The 25,101-nt window shown below is 37.0% G+C and overlaps 1 protein-coding gene and 1 pseudogene across 1 annotated transcript; one reads left to right on the top strand and one right to left on the bottom strand.

Moving 5' to 3' along the window:
• The first annotated feature begins 3,706 nt into the window (after positions 1-3,706).
• Positions 3,707-4,641, top strand: LOC143440568 (vomeronasal type-1 receptor 4-like; annotated as a pseudogene).
• Positions 4,642-17,214: 12,573 nt separating this feature from the next.
• On the bottom strand, positions 17,215-18,141 carry LOC143440646 (vomeronasal type-1 receptor 4-like). The gene has a single exon (XM_076927433.1). The coding sequence runs from the start codon at positions 18,139-18,141 to the stop codon at positions 17,215-17,217; it is 927 nt and encodes a 308-aa protein (XP_076783548.1).
• Between the last annotated feature and the right edge of the window lie 6,960 nt (positions 18,142-25,101).

Genomic DNA, 25,101 nt, shown 5'->3' with positions numbered 1-25,101 from the left:
AAGTGCCTTATCTCAGCCTCCATTGCCAGCTTCTGATTTGCTCAGCAACTTCTAACTCTTTTTGTTTAAGAACTTTGTAGCACTTCTGACACTGAGTTTGGATTTTTAGATCTTCCTCTTTGAATTAGTAAGCCACCTGTAGATGATGGCCGACCACATGAGTCTGCTGAATATTCAATGACAAATGAAGCTCAGCTTCTTTTTCATGCATGCAATAAAACATAATTTGGTTTTCCAGCACAGACTAATCACCACATACTTCCCTCTGTGGAACCATCGATCACAGTGGTCATCATGGCTAATGACTCTCTGGAACAGGATGATCTTGGTGGATAATTATCCTTCTGGTTAGCAGCAGCTACTCATTTCCCCATGTCTAAGATAACAATTTCCATCCAGAGGCTGGATTTGTTATGTAGATTTCTACTTTGTGCTTATAAGTTCATTGATCATGAGTCGTCACTGGGCATGCGTAGGTAGTTTGCAGGTGAAAACTCCAGTGGTTTTTACTGACTCATGTAAAAAGGAAATTTATATGTGTGCTTATTCTTAAAAATTAGATTTCTGGGGTATAGTGGTATTTTCCCTCTTTACATGACTGCATGTCTGTTGGTGTCATTGTTAAGATTTGTTTAGGAAGCCTTGTTGAGACTTTCTGGATGTAGCTTCCCCAACATTTCTAGGAGATGCTGTCTCACAGCAGATATCTGTTCCTTTGTGTTTTCTAATCTTTGTACTTTCTCTACCTCTGGTTTTTATTTTGTGTGTTTTGGTTTAATTTTTAATTTTTGTATTGTCTTATATAGTTGCAAGTTGCATTAAGGCATTTTCATACTTTGTATTTTGATTGATCAAATTCCTCCCGATCCCACCCCCCATTTCGCTGTCCTCAACCCAGCTTATATTATGCCATTCTCATTATTTCTTCCAATTAAAAAATTGTGTATTGTTTTTCCCCTACTCTACTCCCCAATACTCTTATGGGCCCTTTCAAGTCTTCTGGAATCCACACATACTCACTCACACATAAACACACACTTCTAATTTAGAAGCTATAATATCACACTTGGAGCAGAGCTATCTATTTTTCTGACCCTAAGAATGTCACTCAATAGAGTATTTTTTATTTTTTCTTGAAGCCACCTTCTAGAGTGTTCTACAGTGCCAGTATTTGAGGAAGAGGAGACTGTATCTAGTAGATCCTAAAAAATCAGCTTATCTTCCCACTCTGTTTAAATTTTAGAGGATCCCAAGGTTCACTTCAAGATTTGCTCCAGTTCTCGATTTTCAGCTGACTGTCCCTGCATGGCTGATGAGGATGAGGTACAACACCACCCTTGCTGGGAATAGCTACTTCATCCTGATACAGATTCAGAGCTTCTACTGTCTGCTTCTGCAAGGGAGAATCACCCAATATAAGAAAGGTTTGCAGACATCTTCTCTCACAGGATAATAAAGGGTATCCTAAACATTTTCTTCCTTTTAAATGTACTGACAGACTGTTTCTCTACTACCTTCTTTCCTACCATGTCCATAATAGACCCCTTAGTGGTATGTGATTCTCCCAGACAAAGTGTAAATAGTGATGTTGAACATTTCCCCATTAGCTATCATTTAACATAAAGTGACCTTGTTCTTGTCATTTCTGCTGGTATATTTTGCTTATTTTTTTTATATTGTAGTGCATTCCTCACATGAAATTTTCCCTTCTCTCTAAGAGTCCTGACCTGATGTGCCCACATTGGTTTGTATTTTTATGTGGTGTGACTTTTAGTAAGAGACAGCTCTTAACTTATTATGATGTGAATTGTTATTTGAACCATCATTCTAATAAATTTTGTACTTATAGTATTTTTTTCTTGACAAAGATAATTACAGAGTAGTGAGCCTAAGACTACTGACCCCAGCAAAAATCCATATTCAGAGTCTGTATTCAGCAAGCTTAGTGACTGACTAGAGTGAAACATTTTTCACACAGCAACCTGGAATATATATTACCAACCTGGAATACATATTACATAGAGCTTTTAAAGGCAAAACAAAACAAAACAACAACAACAACAAAACCCAAATTAAAAAAAAAACAGAAAATCTGCATTGTGTTTAAAATATTCATGAGAAAGCAAAGCAAACAATCAGTATTATAGGCTCCAAAACCATGAAGATGTATTGGGGCATTTTAAACCCCACTGTCTAGAAAACGGTTACTTACTCTTTTCTTTTTTTTATTAATTATTTTATTTATTTAAATTTTAAGTATTGTCCCACTTCCCAGTATCTCCTCCAAAAACCCTTCCTCACCCCCCTTTCCCCTGCCTCTACCAGGATGCTTCCCCACCTACTCACCTACTCCTGTCTCATCCCTCTATCTTCCCCCTTCACTGGGGCAACCAGCCTCCACCAGATCAAGCACCTGGCCTCCCACTGATGCCAGATAAGGCAGACCTCTTATACATATGGAATGAGAGCCATAGAACTACTCTTGTATACTCTTTGGTTGGTGGTTTAATCTCTGGGAGCTCTGAGTGGTCAGATAAGTTGATACTGTTGTTCTTCCTATGGGAAACCCCATTCAGCTTCTTCAGTCCTTTCCCCAGCTCTTCAATTGGAGTCCAGAAGTTCAGTCAGATGGTTGGCTTCTAGCATCCATGTGTGTATTGGTCAGGCACTGGCAAAGCCTTTCAGAGTACAGCTATACAAAACTTCTGTCTGCAAGTACTTCTTGGCAACAGCAATAGTCTTCTGATTTGGTGTCTGCAGATGGAATGGATCCCAAGGTTGGGTGGTCTCCAGATGTCCTTTCCTTCAGTCTTTGCTCCATTTTTTTGTCCCTGTATTTTCTTTAGACAGGAACAATTCTGGTTAAAGATTTTGAGATGGGTGGATGGCCCCATCCCTCAACTGGTGGAACCTTTTATGAAATTGGTAGAAAAGTAAGGATCAATCAATTTCATGTTAAAAAAAGACAGCTGCCACTGAGGACAGAGGAAACATTGTCCTGTAATAATACTATAGATATATTCTGAGTAGTATTATATATTTCTCATCAGTTATCTTTTAATTGTAGATGAGCTATACACTATATATTACTTTATTACAGAGAACTGACAGGCTCCATATGGGGTATGGACAATGCAAACTGGACTTAGAAAATTTATTTCTTTTTATCAGGGGAGGTCACAAGGCAGGGGATTTGACATGGGAAGACAAAAATGTGAACGCAATCAGGGTGAAATATGTAAAACTCCCAAATAACCTATAAAAATATTTTGTCTGAAAATTGCTTAATTTAAGTTTGTGGTTGTTATTGAAGTTGATTTCTTTTATATCATGACTAGCATATATCAGTATATTCAGAAAGTCTTATCATATATGTGTTTATGGTACCTGTCACTTTCCTTGTTTCCCACAGACCAACATCTTATCAATTTGGTTCTTCATTTTTAAAGAAATTTAATGGATCCTTATCCATTAATAATCCTACTCTGAGGTATCAAGAAATCTCACAGTAACACATTTAATGTAACCACTCCAATCAAACCTGGCCTTGTACTCATGAGTATAAAAGACAATCTGTTGTATCTTACCAGTCCCTCTGTGGATAAAAGGTATTTCCTTTTACATCATGTTGCAACTAATTGGCATTATTCTTTTGACCAGAGAAATACTTTGGCCACAGACAATAGAAATTGTGTTGAATGACAGAATGGACTTCTGGAATATGGTGATCAGGATCATTTTCTTATCACAAACTACAACTGGAATTTTTGGAAATTTCACTCTAATATCCTATTATCTAGTCCTAATGTACATTAGAAAATGTACATTAAAGCCCATAGACTTCATTCTTATGCACCTAATAATAGCCAATGCCTTGATCATTCTCTTTTCAGGAGTGCCCCAAAAATGGCAGTTTTTGGGTTAAAGGAGTTCCTGAATAACTTCGAGTGTTAGTTCCTATTTTACATTCAAGAATTTGGCAGAAGTGTGTCCATTTGCACCACCTGCCTCTTGAGTGTCTTCCAAATCATGATCATCAGTCCCAGGAAAATCTGTTGGAAAGATCATAAGTTTACACCTGCCAATAACATTGGCTGCTCAATTTTCCTCCTTTGGGTCTTGTATATGTTGATCTATTTCATTTTATTTATGTACACAATTATCAAGCGAAATGAGAAAAATGTGACAAGGAAACGAGATTTTGGATATTGTTCTCTTATAGGGACCGATGACATCACTGACTCACTGTATTTGGCACTGGTGGTATGCCCCTAAGTCTTCTTTTCTGTAATCATTGCCTGGTCCAGGGGCTCCATGATTGTCATTCTGTATAGATACAAGCAGAGGATTCAATACATTCGAAGCACTCATGGTTCTTGCAGAACCTCCCATGAGTTCAGAGCCACCCAGAACATCCTTGCACTGGTGTCTACCTTTCTTACCTTTTATACTCTCCCCTCTATCTTAAGAGGTTTCATTGCTTTTTGGACTAATCAGAATTGGTGGCTGAGGAACATAAATCACCTCACTTCTCTGTGTTTTCCCTGTTTTGCCCCTTTTGTTTTTATGAATCATTACTCCATTGTGTCCAGATTCAGTTTGGCCTGGTTAAGGAAAAATCTCCAGAAGTATGTAAAATGAAAGTGGTTCATATTACCCAATTGTTTCCTCACTTTGTAATCTAAAAGATCATTAAAGAAAGTCAAGTATGAAATAATGTAAAATAGTATTATTCTTAATGTACGAAATTATGAATGCCAGCCAATGTGTATTTTAACATCTTACATATGATGTACTACTCATAATACCTAAAAAAAAAGTACTTTACTTATTTGGTGATATATTAGCTTAGTTGATAAAGACAAAAATCAGCTCAGGAAAAAAAGGTTTATTTCAGCTTACAACTTTCTGTGTGCTCATCCATATGTCATCCATAACACATAATGTCTCAAGCTATCCCACTTCACAGCATCAGCTGTCCTTTGTGGTTGTCCCATGGTACTATTATCTTCCAAATCCTGGGTTCTTTGCTGTAACTTTGCTTCACCTTGACCAGTAGCCTCTCAATGGTTCTCTTTAGGAATTATGATCCTGCCACATGTTTCCAAGCCTAATCCTTTTCCACGGCCCCTTCAGTCCTGAGCTCCTACTGCCACTGATGCTTTACCCTTCACCAATGACTTCACAAGGCATCTCACGTTGCCAAAGCTCAGATTCACCACCAGTACTACATGGGAGATTCTTACACAGTACTAAATTTAGCCGCCAGAATGAGGTATAGCCATGGATCCCTCTATTCCACAGTTTCAATATAATGGACCTGAAAAACATTTTGCAGATGTTTTCTCAATAATGCTGGTCTCATCATACTCATGAATGATTCTCCAGTCCTGCCTGAGGTATTGTCTCAGAAAAAAAAAAAAAAGGTTATTGTAACTTAGCATTCTGTCTAAACTCTACCCCCTCCCCCCCAACACACACAGTTAACTGGCAATAGCCAAGTAGATCTGGCCCACTATAAAAGCTTGACCCTTCCTCTCTCTCTTGTACTCTTGCTCTCTTGCTTCTTTTTATTCCTCTTTCCTTCCCCATTCCCTTATCCCTTTCTGCATGTGCTCATGGCCAGCCTCTTCTCTTCTCTTCTCTTCTCTTCTCTTCTCTTCTCTTCTCTTCTCTTCTCTTCTCTTCTCTTCTCTTCTCTTCTCTTCTCTTCTCTTCTCTTCCTGTCTCTCTGCCTGTCTCTCTCTCCCTGTCTCTCTGTTTCTCTGTCTCTCTGTTTCTCTCTGTCTCTGTCTGTCTGTCTGTCTGCCTGCCTATTTCCTCTCTCTTTCTTTCTGCCTCTTCTACCCTCTTAACTCCTCTCCTCATGCCCTGAATAAACTCTATTCTATACTATACCATCATGCGGCTGATCCCTCAGGGGGAAGAGATGCCTCAGCATGGGCTGGCTGAGACATTCTCTTCCCTCATAGCCCACCACATACCCATAGAACATATCCCATATCTCTTTATCTTTTCATTGACACATCAGTAACAGTTTTTGTATCTTGTTAGTCCCAGCTAATTATTAAGTCAAAATGTTAAATAGTTCTCATAGAGTTTCAACCTTCACTCACAAACTTCAGACTCAACTCCTCCATTGTCTACAATCCTATTGCCACTGTATTCAATACTCTCACAGAAAAAACATCTTGGTTTCTGAGTACACAATGTCTTTTCCAACCCAAGTTCAGATGTCACCACAATCTTACCAAAACATGGGGTTGAGACCATCACAACAATATCCTATGTGTAACATCAATTTTTGTCTTAGATGTCTATTTCTGTGAAAAAGAAAATGGATAAAAGGAATTTAGAGAGGAAAGGAATTATTTCATCCTACACTTCTATGTAATACTTTGTCACTAAGGGAAGCCAAAGCAGGAGTGGAAGGTATGTAGCTAGAAGAATGAGTTGAAACCAAAGCCATAGAGGAGTGACACTTTCTGGTTTCCTTTCCATAGTTCTGCCTGCTTTACTATATATAGCATCTGAGACCATCTGCCCAGAGGTGGCTAGTTTTGTCTCTGAAATACCAGTTTTATAGGGAAAAAAACTCAGGAAACATATTAGGCCATTGTTTCTAGGTATTTATAGCAGAATAATAACCTGGACTTGGGAGTTCAGGATTTCTGCTTGGGCTGTGTGTGTCCTTTCATTGCCATGTTTAGATTTTGTACCTAGAATATTAAACCTTTAATATTTTAATATTTTGCTGTCATTTATGTTGAACTTTAGAATGAGACTTTCTTCTTCTTGTGGTCTTATGACAAGAATAAATATTGAACTTTCCTGTTGTTTTTCATTGTCCACTAATTTGGTTCTATTTCTCATCAGGTCTTTTTAAATGACAATTACATTTTATATCCCTTTGTTTTTTTATAAGACAACAGCTATGAGATAATACTCACATTTTGCTCAACATTACAATAACCATAACTAAGGTTGTAGTCTACCATGTTTGGAAAGCTTTCTCTGAACTTGGGTGTAAAATGGAGGGCTCCTTTTCCTTAGCAGGGCTTTCTATTCTTTGTCTGATATGGGTTGCCAACCGCCAATCTTCTTCTACCTGAGGAATGTCACATAGTCCTTGGCAAACCTTCAAGTTCAACTTCCTCTCTTCCAAACTCCTATAAGAACCTGTCCAGCAAGTACCTGGGATTCTTGGAATGCCTCTCCATGCAAATGAGGCAGTCACAGCATGTTAGACTCAAGCCAATGGTTTAAATTTAGTCCGAAAACTTCTCACTCTCTAAAATTCATATATGTCCTTTATCCACCCCAAACAAATGGTATGTACACAAGCTGTTTCAAGAATCAGAAAAAGAAAGAAAGAAAGAAAGAAAGGAAGAAAGAAAGAAAGGAAGAAAGACAAAAATAAAGAAAGCCAAGAATGTAGTGTTCTGTTTTTCTAAAATTAAGCAAATAATTGTGGAGGTTTTGTCATTTGGTTACATTAAGGGCTTGCATGAACTGATAATACCATTTTGAGCTCACTGTACTCCTCAACTTACACATTATCAGTTGACTTATCAGTTGAATATTACGATGAACTTAAGAACTAGACATTTTTCTTGCCCAGATGATGTGCAAAGAAGTAAGTCAACCAATTATCAATAAAACAGCTCCCTTTTGTGTCTTTCAACCTGTCAGAAATTCTTGGCTGCTTGACTGCTGCACAGTCAAGTACATACTTTGTGGTTACTATATTCTAACTGCAAGGAAAATCGAGACCATGCTGGCCATAAACTTGTGCCTCATGTGGCCCTGAGCTTTAGCCTGCTCCAGTACTAGAAAAATTCTTCAGGGATAGTTTCCTAGCTACTTTCATTGCAGTTGTCAAAGAACAAAGGTTCTCAAGAATGTGTGTGAAGATAGGCATCACCCCTAACTACTTAGGGCAGAAATTGTGTTTCATATCTTTCACCTCATATTAAAAATCAACTCAAAATAACAAATGTTTTCAGGAACCTTGGAGTTTGTTTGTTTGCTAGTATCTTTTTTTTTTCTTTCTGTTAAACATAGACCTTTTCTCATACAACATAATCTGAATAAACTTTGATAGTTTTCTCATACATTATAATCTGAATACAGTTTTCTCTCCGTCTACTTCTCCCAGTACCTCCCCATCTTCTCTCCCTTATTGATCCACTCCCTTTCTGTCACACATTAGAGGGAAATAGACTTCTAAGAGACAACTACAAAACATAAAATAAAATATAATAATATCAAACAAAATCTATCATATCAGAGTTTGACAAGTCAATCCAGCAAAAAATAAGAGGGGAGGGTGCTTCAAGTAGACAGCAGAATCAGAGACCCACTCATTTCCACATTCAGAAATCGCATAAAAGTACTAAATGAAAAATTCTAGTATATGTAGAGGACCTGGTACAGACCATGCAGGCTCTGTGGTGGCTCCTCTGTCTCTCTGAGTTCATATGATCTTTGCTCAAGTTTTTATAGAGGACTTTTGTGACCTGCTGTCATGTTGCCAACTCCTTCTGCCACCTCTTCTGTAGATTTTCCAGAGCTATGATGGAAGATATTTAATGGCATCCACTCATTTAAAGATGTGTGTTTCAAGGTCTCTGTTTCTCCCTCCCTCTCCCTCTCCATCCCCCTTTCCCTCCCTTCTCCCTCCTCCTCCCCCTCACCTCTCCCTTTCCTTCTTCTTCTCCCTCTCCTCCCTCCCCCTGTCCTTCTCCCTCTCCCTCTCCTTCCCTTCCTCTCTCTTTCTCTTTGTATGTACTGTCTGCTGTCAATCTCTTTATTGCTCCCATAGGCAGCAGAAGGATGCCTCCATGATGATGGCTGCAACTTGCTAATCTATGGGAAAAGCAGAATACCATTTAGAATTTTGTTTGTTTGTTTGTTTTGACCAATTGCATTTAAATTTACTCTCTGTCCGTGGAAAACCGAGATGTTGGTTCTTGGTCAATGAAGCAATGTCAGGTATGAGTACATTTTCATAAGGTAGGAGTGTTGTCTTCAACAACTGGGCCTTTCTGTCAGTGTGTGAAGAGCAACCTATTATCTTTCACAGCCTATGTTTGGTGGATGAGGGGGTTTCCATGGACCCTTTTCAGCCAATAACTCAATTGGAGGAAACTCAGTTCCAGTACCAGATAATTTTTGAGAGGGGGGAGGTTTGAGGAGGGGGATGAGTTGGCCAGCTGGGGTTCCTTCTCCCTCTGAATTTGCAGACTTCAGTAGGATTATAATCATGTATTATAGAAAGTTTCTACTGATTCAGTATAGGATTCTATACTGCCATTAAATGTCCTCCAGTCTCTCCCCCCATTCTCTTCCTCAAAGCCATTTCCCTTCTCTCCACCTGATTTTTCTACTCTTGTTCCTCTGATCACCTTGACTCCAGTTTTCCATCCCAGGGAGATATGTATGTCCACTAGTACATTCCTTTATTCCTAACCTCGCTGTGGCTATGGATCATTTAAATGCTCATATCTAGGGATAAATGAGAATATACCATATTTATGTTTCTGGGTCTGGGTTAGTCATGAAGGATGATTTTTTTCTAGTTCCATTCACTTCCTTGCAATTTTTAAGATGTAATTATTAAGAGCTGAGTATTATTCCATTGCATAATTATATGACATTTTCTATGTCACTGTTCTTTTGAAGAACATTTAGATTATTTCTAATTTCAAAACATTGTGAATAGAGTAGCAGAGTAACAGTGAACATGTTTGAAACAAGTGTCCCTGTAGTAGGATGAAGGATGCTTTGAGTATATGCTTGTGAATAGAAGCAGTGTCATTAGATTGATTCCAAATTATCTGAAGAAATATCCTACTGATTTCAATAGTGGCTGTACAATTTTGAGCTTCTTCCACCAATGGAAAAATGTTCCTCTTGCTGCACATCCTCCCGGTTACTCTGAGATGTCACTTGTATTATTGCTCTACCCATTCTGACAGGTATAAGATGGAATCTGAAAGGAGGTTTGATTTATGGTTTTAGGATGGTTAAGAATATTGAATATTTCATTAAGTGTTTTTCAACTATTGTGCTCCCTTTACTGAAAATTCTGTTTTAATCTGTATCCCATTTCAAAAGTGGATTATGGGTTTTTAATACCTAGTTCCTTATGTTTTTTTATCCTTATTTGGATATTAGTTTTTTTTTTTTTTATCAGATGTGAAGTAGGTAAAATCTTTTCCCATTTGGTAGGCTGTCCAAATGCCAGTGTCCTTTGTCATGCAGAAGCTTTTTAGTTTTATGAGGTCCCGTTTATTACTTGTTGATCTTAGGGCTGATATAAATGGTATTCTTTTCAGAGAGATTTCTCATCTGCCAATAAGTTCAAGGATATTCCCTTTCTCTTCTATCAGTTTCAGTGTATGTAGTTTTATGTTGAGGCCTTTCAGCTCTTTGGAGTAGAATTGTTCAGGTGATATTTATGGATCTCTTTGCATGCAGCCATGAAGTTTGAAAAGCATCATTTGTGGTAACTTCTGTGTTTTGTCCTGTGTAAGTTCTGGGGTTTTGTTGATTTGTTTGTTTTGCTTTGTTTCTTATTCAATATTAGGTAACCAAAGTTGTATGGATTTATGCATGGTACTCCAGTTTGATTCTATTGATTAATATGTCTGTTTATGCCAATATCGTGATATTTTATTTATTATTACTTCCTCTGTAGTTTGTTTATACTTCCAGCAGTTTTTCAATTGTTCAGAATTGTTTGACTAATTGTAGTTTTGATCCTGTTTTCTTGTTCTCATATGAAACTGAAAACATCTTCTTTAAATATGTATGAAAATATGTTGAAATTTTTTATTATATTTTTTGTTACTGATGCATGAGCATGGAAGGATTTTTTCCCCATTCTGTGGTATCTCTTTTCAATTTTTTTCTTCTTCAGTATCTTAAAGTTTTTATCATACAAATCTTTCACATGCTTGGTTAGTGTTACCCCAAGATATTTCATATTACTTAAAGTTCTTGTGAAGAGTGTTTATTCACTGGCATCCCTCCCTATTACATTGTCATTTTTATATAGATGGGCTGCTCAATATTGTGAGTTGTTTTTATCCATATATTTGCAGAATATTTTTATCCATTGTAGAATTTCACATTAGTATTTTGGAGATTGATTTTGGACACTATCTTATCACCTGCAAATAGCAATGTAGTTGTCTTATTTCTCTACCTAAAACTTTAGGTACTATATTGAATAAGTGTGTAGAGAGTGGATGGCCTTATTTTGTTCCTGATTTTATACTAATACTAACTTTTCAATCTCGTCTAACCTTCTTGTTAATTCTCATTTCCTGGCTCCCTCTGTCTTCAAATACAACCTTCTTTTATAAAAGGGTCCCAGTAAAACTGTTTCCACCTCTCTCTTTCTCTGTGCTGCTCTCTTAAGATCTCTGCTTCATGTGCTGATCTCATGAGAATTTGGTAAATCCAATCTCATACTCATTTTGTCAAAGTTTTCTCTGATTAATCACTTTGCTTGCTTTTCAATTAGTTATCACTTGCAAAATGGCTACTCCCTTCTCCAACAAACATGACATTGTTAGAGATTAAAGCTATGTACTAATGGCATGTTTGTATTCTTGCCAGAGATATTAAAGGTGTGTCATCCCAGTTGGATCACTGAGACCTAGAAGACCCTTGGATGTAATGCTTTGATAGAGCAACCATGTGGCTGTATGAAAATTTCTCTACAGAAGTATTGAGTAATACTGCAATAATATACATAGAAAGGCAGTGCTCCTTTCCATATATATACATATGCAGCTACATCTACGTCTACATATATTCTGCTGGGTGTGTTTGCTTCTTTTTGTTCTAGAGTTTTCAGATGTGTTAAGTTGCTAGTGTAGGGTTTTTCCAATTTCATTATGAAGTCACTGAGTGCTGTGAATTATCTTCTTAGCATTGCTTTCATTGTGTCTCATAAGGTTAGGTATGCTATGCCTTCATTTTTGTTAAATTATAGAAAGTATTTTATTTCTTTCTTTATTTCTTTCCTGACCCAGTTACCAATAAATAGAGTGTTGTTCAGTTTCCTGGAGTATATGGAGTATATTGAAGACCAGCCTCAGTCTGAGGTTATCTGACAGAATGATTGGATTATTTCAATCTTCTTGTGTATTTTGAGTCTTGTTTTGTGTTTATATGGTTGATTTTGGAGAAGTCTCCATGAGATGTTGAGAAGATGATATATTGTTTTGTTTAGGGTGAAATGTTCTCTAGATACCTGAGAAATTCATTTGATTCATAACTTCTGTTAGTTTTACCATGTCTCTGTTTAGTTTCTGTTTCCATGATCTGTCCATTGGAGAGAATGTAGTATTGAAGACTCACACTATTATTGTGTGAGGTTCAATATGTGTTTTGAGCTTTACTAATGTTTCTTTTACAAATGTGGGCCCCTTATATTAGGGCATAGCTGTTAAAAATTGAGAGATTCCTTTGGTGGTTTTTTTTTTCTTTGATGAGTATGAAGTGTCTTTCCCCATCTCATTTGATAACTTTTGGTTGAAAGTCTATTTTATTGAATAATAAAATGGTGATTCTAGCTTGTGTCTTGGGACCATTTACTTGGAAATTCTTTGTCACCAAAGTGTGTCTCTTGTATGAATCAAAATTCTGGGTCCTGTTTATGTATCAAGCCTGTTAGCCTATGACTTTATATTGTGGAACTGAGTCCATTGATGTAGAGAGATATTAAAAGGAATGATTGTTTGATCCTATTATTTGTGTTGTTTGAGGTGGTAGCATGTTTGTGTGGCTCTCTTGGGTTTGGGGTGAGTTTATTAATTTTTTTATTTCTCTTGGGTAAAGTTTTCCTTCTTGTATTAGATTTTTCTTTCTAGAATCCTTGGTAGAACTAGACTAGTGGAGACGTATTGTATAAATTTGTTTTTGTCATGGTACATCTAAGTGTCTCCACCTATAGTGCTTGAGAGTTTTACAGGGTATAGTAGCTTTGGCTGGCATTTGTGTTCTCTTAAGATCTGCATGTTATCTGTCCAAGTCTTGCTTTCAGAGTCTCCATTGTGGAATGTAATTCTTATAGGTCTACCTTAATATGTTTCTTGGCCCTTTTTCCTTGCCACTTTTAGTATTCTTTCTTTGTTCTGTGTATTTATTGTTTTGAATAGTATGTGATGGAAGGGATTTATTGTCTTTTCCAATGTACTTACTGTTCTGTAGGCTTCTTGTATTTTTTTTTTTTTTTTGCCATCTCTTTCTTTAGGTTAACGATTTTTTTCTTTTTTGATTTTGTTGAAAGGGTTTTCTGACCCTTTGAATTGGAAAACTCACTCTCTTATATTTCTATTATTCTTAGGATTGGTCTTTTCATTGTGTCTTGAATTTCCTGAATGTTTTGACTTAAGAGCTTTGTGCACTTTGTAGATTGACTGTTGTGTCAATATCTTCTATGGTCTCTTATATGTTTGAGATTCTGTCTTCTATCATATGTATTTTGCTGGTGTTGCTTACATCTGTAACCCTTGATCTCTTTCTTAGGATTTCCATCACTCATAAGCCTCCCTTTGTAATTTCTTTATTGTTTCAATTTCTGTTTTTGGATCCTGGATGGATTTGTTCAATGTCTTCACCTGTTTGATTGTGGGTTTTTTGTATTTATTCAAGGGATTTCAATTGGCATTCATTTCTGTTGCTTATGTTCTTGTGCTTCCGTCTTGTCATTTGCTTATCTATGGTGTTAACTGGCCTTGTGATGTCTGACTGAAGTCTGTCTCTCCTGTGAGCCAGGCTATGATGTACCTTGAGTCTCTGGGTGTGAGAGAGAGTCTACAGCGATTGATCTGTGAGCTTGTGAGCCTGGTTGTGATGGAACTCTTGGGGAGTCAAGCTGTCTCTTGGTGTGGGGGGAGTTCTGGAATGCCAAATCTTCCCAGGGCAGTGTTGTATGCTAGAAGAAATTTGTATCTCTGCAGATAGGTCTTGCGTCCACTGGGCCCCGTTGGGGTCCCAGGTAGGCCAGGTATTTACATGGAAAGGTGTCTCACCTGTAAGCCTGGGTATGCCAGAACTTCTGGGAGTCAAGATATCTCTTGATGTGCCAGTGATCTTCTGTAAAGAGACTTTTTGTTCTGAGTGTTAGACCTACTCCACAGAAAGATTGCTGAGAGCAGGAGAATATAATTTTCTCTAGGGGAGGTATCCAAACTGATTAGGCAGTATCAAATGGTGAACCCTGAAATTATGTATATACAGAGGACATTATGAAGCCTGAAGAAAGCTGTCTAGAATTCATTTTACAGGAAGCTTTAAAGGCAAAGGTGCAAGAGAACAGATTACTGCAAGAGAGCTGAGTGCAACTGAGAATGATGAATTTAAACCCTTATTGAGTCTTCTTAGCCAGCAGGTCTCAAGTGCAAAAGGCTTGTCTAATGAGTCATGGGGCTGCCTTCACTGGCAACAGGGAGATATGATGAGGAATGATGATTTCAAGGAAATAAGTCAATATGAAATAGGGCTGGTCCTAGGATGTACTTATTGGCCCCTAGCATGAAGTAACTTCTGCTGCTGCCTGATATGCTTGAGTGCTGAGCACTGGCTTGCATGGTTTGGTGACACTGGTAAGACTGGGAAGTGAATGTGAGAGGGGTTGATGATAGGCAATTTCTAAAAAATACACTAAAACTTTAGGTGAAATAAAGGCAAAGAAGCCTAAAACATCCACATGCTGGTTACAGCTGCAGGGAGAAATGAGGAAAAGCACAGAAGCAGTTCAAAAGAACACATTCTGACCACAAGTTTTTAGGACATAGTTGAGTAATTTTCCATAGGAATTTCCATGAAGAGGGTTAAAAATCAGAGTAAGGCTGGGAGGATATCAGTTTTAGATTAAACCAAAGATGGTTTCAACTGATAAAAATAGAGGAAACTTTGCCTTATAATAAGACTATAGATATATTCTGAGTAGTATTATAACTTTCTTATCAGTTATGTTTTAATTTTTGATAAAATATCCACTAATTATTTATATTATTAAGATTTGTGGTCATTATTGAAATTTTCTTTAACATCATAACTATAAAATATGTTCTCTGTATTTTATTGTATATTCCATGCTGCCCAAGTTTAGGAATTTTCTATTGACCTATCATCCCAATACATACACTTGGACACTAGATCCTTTGTCATTTTGGGTCATAAACTCAAAGCAACTGAAGGGGTTTCATCTTCTAGTTCCTTCAAGGTTTTGTTCTCATTTTCTTCCCTCCTCATAGTCTATTTCCTTCCCCAAATGTGGTCAATTTATGGATATGGCTCTAATAGAATATATCTTTAGAAAAGTTGTGTGTTACTGTTTGTACCCAAAGATGGTATTGTTTTTAAAAGTTGTTGACAATTTTGAACATTAAATACAGCTGAAGGTGGTCAGTTATGGTCTGACTTCAGTGGGATGGTTTTGTTTTATCTCTCTATAATGTGTTTTGCTATGTTTTGATGTCATTTGTTTTGTAATGAGAGAAAGATTGTAGATCTTCAAAGCAGGGAGAAACTGGGTATAATAAAGTCGTGGAAATCTATAGTCAGGATATGTTTGTGAGAATAGAATTATTGTCAAAAATATTAGGAGAAAAAGATTTCCTGGCATCTAACATGATAATCATATCATTTCTGCCATTGAGTCCATTTGTGTGATACATTACATTTACTGATAGCTATATATAGAACAGTTCCTGTGTCTTTGATAAAAATGTGGTGGTATTTTATTTCAGATTTTAATCACTTTATTGTAATGAATACATAAATAACACCATTAAAACTATAATAAAATAACCAATAAATCAATACTTGCTCAAGACAAATTTTTGTACATTTCAGTGAACTCTAGAAAGTTAGAATAGCCATGATGAAGCCATGGTGCTCTAATGTTCCACACTCTTGGTAGCAATTATATTTTATATCCCTCTTCATAAGAAACAAAATCAAATTAACAACATCGAATAGAAAAATATAACTACTGTAGATCCTCTTCTATAAAATCTGGATACTTTCCAGGCCTATCATGTAAAATTCTATTTCTAGGTCTACTTTGTAAATGTTATAACAGAATGTACACTTATATTCTTTTATATATATTATAGTATATTATAGGTTAGAATCCTCATGAAGGAGAACTTGTGATCATTTTCATTCTGAGTTTGGATGACATGGCTTGATTTTATCCGTTACCAGTCAATCATTCAATTAACCATTCTATCAATCAATCAGTTAGTCATTTTTTCCTACATATTGTGATTCCATCTTTCACACTGGTAGAATTATAGTCTGCTTTATATAGGAAATATTTAATATTTGATTTGTCTATTTATTGATATATGTGAGGGCTCATTCTCATTGCTTCAATAAACAGATCAGCAATGACCACTGATAGGAAAATATTTCTGTGGTATGATATGGGATTTTCTGAGTATAGACCCAGAAGCATAACAGCTGGGTCAAATAGTAGTTAGAGTTTTAACATTTTGGGAGACCACAAAACTGATTTTCATGATGACTGTATTAATTCATTCTAAGCTCCTTGGAGGAAGCTAGCATTCCTTTGATGTCAAACCAGATAAAGACAGAACAACAGCACAGGTAATTTATTATCAAATATCCCTGATGATGAAAAATCTCTCAATAATATATTAGCAAACAAAGTTCAAAATCATGCAAAACCCACCATTCAATTTGAAATTGATTTCTGTAAGAGAAAAAAGTTATAATTCTGTTTTTATGGGCCTGGTGCAGGCTACAGCAACTATGATAAGTGTAGGGCCTCATGAAGTACAAGTTCATGGCCAGCCATGGTTTCAGTATCCCTTCTTGTTAGAATGTCAGACCCACAGGCTGTCTGTGAAATCTCCAGTGGCCAAGCAAAACTGAGAGAATGAAAGTCACGTGAAGGTCAGTTTTACTAATAGCTTTTCTTCCTTTGGCTCATTTGCACATCAGATGAACAAAGGGAGGTATCTCAAGAGTGCAATGAAACTCATAATATAATCAGTTCATGTAGACCGTTGAGTCAACTAGCAAACAAATTCTCATATACATTTTCACTAATCTCACAAAGTCAAGGTAATGCAATTTAATTCCTGAATTGACCTTTTAATTAAGAGTATGATTAAAATCAGGAAACCAAGTAAAGTATATGAATCAAATACTTACATAAAATTAGGAGATTTTATTCCATAACAAACTGAGTCTGGATATAAGGGAGTGATAACTCATAAGAAGAAAGGGTGCAAAGGATGGAAAACACAGAGAAGTGAGGCGAGTGATGTTCAGCAGCCACCAACTGTGGTCATACAAAAGAGCTACACAGCCATGTAAGACAGAGGAGACAGTATAAAATGCCAGAAAGGTAGACACCAGGACCAGAATATTCTGGGTGGCTCTGGATTCTGGAGAGTTTCTCCTGGGAACATGACTGCTGTGGATGTATTGAACTCTCTTCTTGTGTCTGTACAGAATCACAATCATGGAGCCACTGGACCAGGCAATGAGGACAGAAAAGGAGATTTCAGGACACACTACCAATGCTGCATAAAGCAAGCCATCAATTTCATATCGCCCTCCTGTGGAACAGTATTCAAAATCTCGGTTTCTTGTTATGGTTGTGTTAGTTATTTTCAGAAGCATGTACACCAAGAAAATGAAATGTATAATCATGGACAAGACCCAAAGAAGGGAAATGGAGCATCCAATGTACTTTGCAGCTTTTGCCTTTTGATCCTTACAACAGGATTCCCTGTGACTGATGGTGATGGCCTGGAAGACACTCAAGAAACAAGTGGTACTAATGGACACACTTCGGCCTACTCTTTGAAAGTAAAAAATCAAGTTGCATCCAAAATCATTTAAAAACTGCTTCATCCCAAATGCTGCCATTGTGTAGGGAACTCCTGTAGAGAGAACTATCAAGGCATTGGATGCCGTTAGATGCATGAGCATCAAATCTGTGGGCTTTAATGTATGTTCTGTGTAGTAGACAAGATAGTAGATAAAAAGAGAGACATTTCCCAGTATTCCAGTTGCAATTTGTAATAAGGAAAGTATTTTAAGTGACATAGTCCAGAATTCCATTCTGTGACTTGGCATGATTCATATTAGATTATTGCCAGACCCATTTTTTTTTCTGATGAAAACAAATGAATATTATAATCTGAAGCATTTTCAGGGAGACTAAATCAGAGGGTTCATTAATGAGCAAAAATAGAATGTCAGCATAGACTTTAGTTTATGTAATCTATATAGTGTAAGAATACTTTCTTGAAGTTTCTGTCAGTACCAATTTTAACTCACAATACATACTTACATACAATACATTATTATAAGATAACTGGAAGTTGGGCTGGAGAGATCGCTCAGCAGTTAAGAGCACTGACTGCTCTTCCTGAGGTCCTGAGTTCAATTCTCAGCAACCACATGGTGGCTCACAACCATCTGTAATGGGATCTGATGCACTCTTCTCGTGTGTATCTGAAGACAGCTCATATAAATAAAAAATAAATAAATCTTAAAAAAATGTTGGCTGGAAGTTTTTGGACACACCTGTGAATTGGAAAGATGCCTTTATAAATATAGAATATGCAGCATCATTGGCAAGATTAGTTGGCTTGTGAGAAGCAATCAAAAAAGAGAACAAGTGCTAACAAGCATAATCCAAGACTGTAAGAGTATACTGGTATTTTCTAGTCATAGTATAAAGGAAGACAATTTTAATGACTACTACCAACCTCAAACTTATCAATTTTTAAAGGACATTTTATCTAATATTAAGTGGTAAATAATGAAAAGTTAATAATACCATTTAGAATATAGATAGCCATAGAAAAGAAAAATTGTTTAAGAGCACAAAACACATTTAAATGATCCTTCAAGTGACAGTGTATATATTATTAAGTTATGAGCCATCTCTTGTGCAAGGTCACCATGATATATACATACATGCATGTGTGCACTCTCAGGTCTATTTTGTTAGAGAGATGAGGACATCCTATGTGTTGTAATCTCCCAGCAGCTGTACTATAGGCTGCCCCTAAATGTATTCTCTGTCTGTGGAACCTATTCCCCTCACCGGCTGCCTTGCCTGGCATCAGTGAAAGAGAATGTGTCTAGCCCTGCCTGAGGTTCTGTGAGTACCAGTGTTGGTGGGATACCCATGGAGTGGTACACCCTCTCAGAGCTGAAGGGGAGGAAAGGATAGGTAGCAATCAGGATATAAAGTGAATAAATAAATAAATGGGAAAAATTGTATGTTTAATCATCATGCACCACTCAAAAGATTTTTTAAATATGTGATTATATGGGAATGACTATGTTTTCAATCCACAAACCTAAAATGTAGCCCATGAATGAGATCAAATTCCTGTCTGAGAGAGTCTTGTAAAGGTAAGAAAACATATAATATGACAGAGTAGGAGAAATGTACATGGAACACATATGTTGGAGATTAGTTTTATTGCTTTGATTCAATTGGGAATCAAATGATAAAGTCCAAATGCTAAAGTTCTGTGTCCCCAATTTTTTTGATCAATCAATAAAGATCCCAGAATCTAATTCCTTGGCAAAGGGAGGTAGGATAGAGCCCATAGAGTTCTGCAGGCTAGGATGTCTGGAGAGGAGAAGGAGAAATTCCCAGGAAGTGGTGAGATACAACGGGACATAGAAGCTGCAGGAGATAAAGCCAACAAGCCATGTAAGAATTGGGGCAAATAGTCACTGCTCACCTGTGCAGCTGGGCTTGGAGTAGCAGGAGAAGGTTTAGAAATGTCCAGCCTTTGAAGTAGCCAAGGCATTTTAAAATTAACTGCTGTCTCTTTCTCTGTCTGTCTGTCTCTCTCATCTTTCTATGTTGTGTGTGTGTGTGTGCTTTTGCTGCATCATCTGATGATCATTTGTGCAGATTTATGATATAGTCTAGATTACCCACTGTCTGACAGGGGACAAGTAAAATCTCAATATCCTTGGAAGCTTTTTAAGTTCCATTTACCTCAAATTGTTGGCTTGCTGAGAGGCCAGGTGTGGGGCCATGAAGGGTGTCTTGGAATTTGGTATTGCATAGGCCTTGAACACCGACCCCAATGGGGCAAAGGCAAGTGTTCAGCCATGCCCCTAGAACCCAGGGTCCTGACACTTGGTCTAAGACCTCCATTTGATCTGTGACTTGTAGTCACATAGGGCTACAGGTAGAGGGCATGGCTATAGGCTTCAGTGTCAAAAGATCTCCATATTAATGAGTTACCTAAGCCCAGAGGGCATAGCCAATTATCTATTCTTTACACTCTCTCCTCCCTATTTAAGTCAGGCCTCCACTGACCTAAGTGGGGGGTGCACATCCAGATTCAACTACCATCTGCCATGACAATAAAAGTCTTGGAACCAGACTTTCTTGTGTTATTGGGGCCTGCTGTCTTGCAGCCCTCCTGGAGGACTTCCCTGCATTCCAGCCACAAGTTCCCACAGCCAGGCACATTTCTAGGAACTTGATGGCAGTGGACCATATTACTAGATTTGTGAAGGTGGAAAATTACAAGGATTGACAAGAATCTTTGTTCCAAGACCTGCAGTGGATTTTGAGATTCCTTGTATGATAGCAACAATGTGTGTGTGTGTGTGTGTGTGTGTGTGTGTGTGTGTATGTGTGTGTGTATGTGTGTGTGTGTGTGTGTATGTGTGTATATGTGTATGTGTGTGTGTGTGTATGTTGGAAAGTTCAGTTGTTGAATATTCTCAGGAATTTAGTGTAGAGAAATAAGACAAAACATTAAAGAAAAGAAACAGTGACCAATGTCCACCACAATGTGGGACCCCTCTTTGCTTAGATCTGTGATGTCACTAGGTCTAATCTGGACATTTGTCTCCTCAGCCATAGGATTCTGCACACAAGGGTACACACTCATCACATCTACTGAAATGTAATATTCTTACTTGTAAATATTTACTTTTTTAAAATATTGGAAAAATGTAAGTGTAAAATGGGAAGTATATCTTTAATTAAGTGTACAATTAGCAAATAGCAGTGACAATGTATAAGTCGATATCCTTTCAGATTGATATTTTGTTTGCTGTTTATAACTGTAGTATCTTGACATTCACATTATTTCCACAGCCAAGACATAAACTTAGAAACATAAAGGAAAGTACAACATTCAATACAAAAGTGCTTAGAGACAGATAGGGTACTTGACAGTATTGAACATAGCTACTGTGGCACAGATATGGTCACCTCAGTCTGTCCTCACAGAACCATGAGATATGCTTCCAACATAGCCCTGCCCTCCATAAACCTTGTATTCATCACTTGACATTTTGTTCACTTTGTATTTTATTGTTTGCCTTTTGCTGCAAAAAGAAATATTAGTTTGGGGGCAATAGACAGATGTTAAGTGACACTTGCTGCTATTGCAGAGGAGCTGGATTTAAATCACAAAACCCACATGGATCCCAACTACCTGTAACTCTAAATCCATCAGTTCTACCTCAGTCTACTGGCCTCTGCAAGAACTGCATTCTCATAAGGCACATATAAATGCAAGGAAAACATACGTTCACGAAAACAAAAATAGATACATAATCCATTATAAAAATAACTTTTTAATTGAATATAACTTTTTATTTCATAGGGTAATGCCAAATGTCATTGCTTTTGAGCTTTTAATAGAATTCAGTATTCTCAGCATGGACTGACCTGAGGGAAAGATCTCCCATTTCTCCATTTGATTTCAGAAGCACAAGGTAGACTTGATATTTCATATGCAGGTAGAAATATGAATTTTTGTTATTTCAGATGTAAAGGCTGTAAGAGAAAGTATAGATGAATTACTAATAATATTACCCTGTATAAAATGCAACATGAAACACTAACATACATTTACAAGTAATAGGAGATGGTGAAACTTAAGTTACTAATGTATTTCCTTTAAAATTCAACGTGTATTTGCTTTTTATATGTAATTTCTCATGATGGAGTCTCACTGCATATCTCTAGCTACACTTAAAATCACACTGAAGACAATGGTGGTCTCAAAAATTACAAAGATCTGTCTTGTCTCCCAAATGCTGGGATTAAAGATTTTCAATACACATCTTGCTGATTTGATAATTTCTATATTGATACTATCATAATGACCATATGATGCATTCAAATAGAGGACATATGTACAAGTTCATATTGTACAATCTGAAGAATGTACATGATGCCTTAAGCATTGCCCACTAAGATGTAGCACTAGGTATTAATACAAATCTATCTGTGAGATAAAATCCTCGGATATCATGATAGGGGGCTTGTGTTCCATGGAGAACAACAATAAACAGTAAGATGTGATATCAGGTTGGGCTTAGGGTATGATTAAAACAGGAAAGATAAACCAAAATACACTTGAGCTTGGCTTTTATTGCTCAATACTCAAACTTCACCTTCCTTTCCGTGTTACCTTCCCACATTCAAGAGGAAGAGGCTTCAAAACAGACAGTGTACAAATGACCATTCGATACAGATGCAGTTACTGCCTGTAAACAGAGTGTAGGTGCAGTGTCACATATGAATTCTGTCTACACTGAAACCATATTCACATCCTGCACTTTCTAGGACTGCTTGCTACTTACATTTCTATTGTAATATTTCCTCTGGGAATAAGCCGAGATAAATTAAATGATAACATAATACTTAAAATTAGTCTATACAACATGTACATTAAATTGAATTATCACATTGACCTTTTAACACAATCATTTAGCACCTTACCAGATGGACTGCATTTTTCTTGTGTTATCTACTATCAACCTTATTTGGAGACTTATATTACGGTAAAAAAATGGCAAGCCATGGTGAAAAAAACTTGGAACATTCTCAATTATTTCTTAATTATTGAGTCACTCTTGTGCCTTCACTGTCTGTACTATGGATCTGTTTTTACAGCAATTTCCTTTTACCACACCTGAGCACTTACCTGAGCCTGTTTTCTTTGCTGACTCTGCCATTCAGTGTGAAATACAAAGTACTCACCTGGCTTCTTGCCACTGCAGGAAAGTAGGTTCATTGAGCACACCCGGAGTCATTAATAAGCAGCTGTATAAGAAAGTTGCTTAAACCTGAAGTCTGTGATTCTGTGACCAGATTTCCCTCCAGAGCTGAATTTTTCATTTCAACTTTCTTGTCAGTGACATCACTGGCTTTGGGAGATGGAATCATCTGTTAAATTTTCCAGTTGTTAATTAAGATAAATGCTTTAGAGAAAGTTTCTTGTAAATTTATCCAAAGGGATATGATGCTGTTAATAGCATTTTCATGATCCCTGAATGCTCACAGATCTCTTGAGGAAGATACAAACACATTTGAGTGTAGATTCATGAGAAAGTTCAAGAAGTATCTGTAACAGGTTGGATTCCTGTCTTCACTGCTTTCTTCCAACACTTATCAACATAGTTTATTTTTAGAGTCTATTCTTTTTTCCCAAGCTGCTCCAGTCCACAGGTCAGGGTTCAGCAAGAGAGAGAGAGTGAGGATGGATGCGAAGAATGGAGACCAGACAGAGTGTGATTCAATCCTGTTTATTCTTCAGTCTCTCTTCTTCTCTCCAAGTCCCAAGTCTTCAGTTCCTAGTCCCTAGTTCCTAGTCTCTAGTGCCTCCAAGTTCCAAGTTCTTTCTCCAAGTGCCAAGTGCCTAATAACTAATAATTCTTCTTCTGAGTTCTCTAGTCCAAGTGTCTTCTTCCTCAATACCTAATTCCTACTCCAAGTTGTACTCCAAGTTGTACTCTCTAGTCTAATTCCTAGTTCCAAGTTGTACTTCTGAGTGCCTAATCATCTGTTGCTTTCTTCTGTCTGCCTCTCGCCTTTTATATGTCTCACTTCTAAGCCACGCCCTTAAGCCACATCTTTAAGTCATTCCCTTAGGCCTTGTCTCTAAATCTGATCTCTAAGTCACGCCCTTAAGTCTCAGCTCTAAATCCCACCTTTAAGTCTCACACACTCAAGGGAAGATACTGGGTATCTAAAGCAAGAGATTATCAGAGTGTGCTCAGCTGTTGTAGGCTAATGTAATCAGGTCTCTTTTCAGGATATATAGCTCAAGATGGCTACAAGGATGATAGCTGCCTTCTGTCTGCTCCCCATATATGTCCACTAGTACATTCCTTTATTCCTAACCTCTCTGTGGCTATGGATCATTTAAATGCTCATATCTAGGGATAAATGAGAGTATACCATATTTATATTTCTGGGTCTGGGTTACCTCATGAAGGATAATTTTTTTCTAGTTCCATTCACTTCCTTGCAATTTTTAAGATGTAATTTTTAAGAGCTGAGTATTATTCCATTGCATAATTATATGACATTTTCTATGTCACTGTTCTTTTGAAGAACATTTAGATTATTTCTAATTTCAAAACATTGTGAATAGAGTAGCAGAGTAACAGTGAACATGTTTGAAACAAGTGTCCCTGTAGTAGGATGAAGGATGCTTTGAGTATATGCTTGTGAATAGAAACAGTGTCATTAGATTGATTCCCAATTATCTGAAGAAACACCCTATTGATTTCAATAGTGGCTGTACAATTTTGAGCTTCTTTCACCAATGGAAAAATGTTCCTCTTGCTGCACATACTCCTGGCCACTCTGAGATGTCACTTGGATTATTGCTCTACCCATTCTGGCAGGTATAAGATGGAATCTGAAAGGAGGTTTGATTTATGGTTTTAGGATGGTTAAGAATATTGAACATTTTACTGTTTTTCAACTATTGTGCTCCCTTTACTGAAAATTCTGTTTTAATCTGTATCCTATTTCAAAAGTGGATTATTGGATTTTTAATATCTAGTTCCTTATGTTTTTTATCCTTATTTGGATATTAGTTTTTTTTTTTTTTTATCAGATGTGAAGTAGGTAAAATCTTTTCCCATTTGGTAGGCTGTCCAAATGCCAGTATCCTTTGTCATGCAGAAGCTTTTTAGTTTCATGAGGTCCCGTTTATTACTTGTTGATCTTAGGGCTGATATAAATGGTATTCTTTTCAGAGAGATTTCTCATCTGCCAATAAGTTCAAGAATATTCCC

This window comes from Arvicanthis niloticus, chromosome 30 (assembly GCF_011762505.2).
Source record: "Arvicanthis niloticus isolate mArvNil1 chromosome 30, mArvNil1.pat.X, whole genome shotgun sequence".
Classification (NCBI taxonomy): Eukaryota; Metazoa; Chordata; class Mammalia; order Rodentia; family Muridae; genus Arvicanthis; species Arvicanthis niloticus.
Note: the sequence above shows the minus strand (reverse complement) of the source record. Positions and strands in the feature narration are given on the sequence as shown.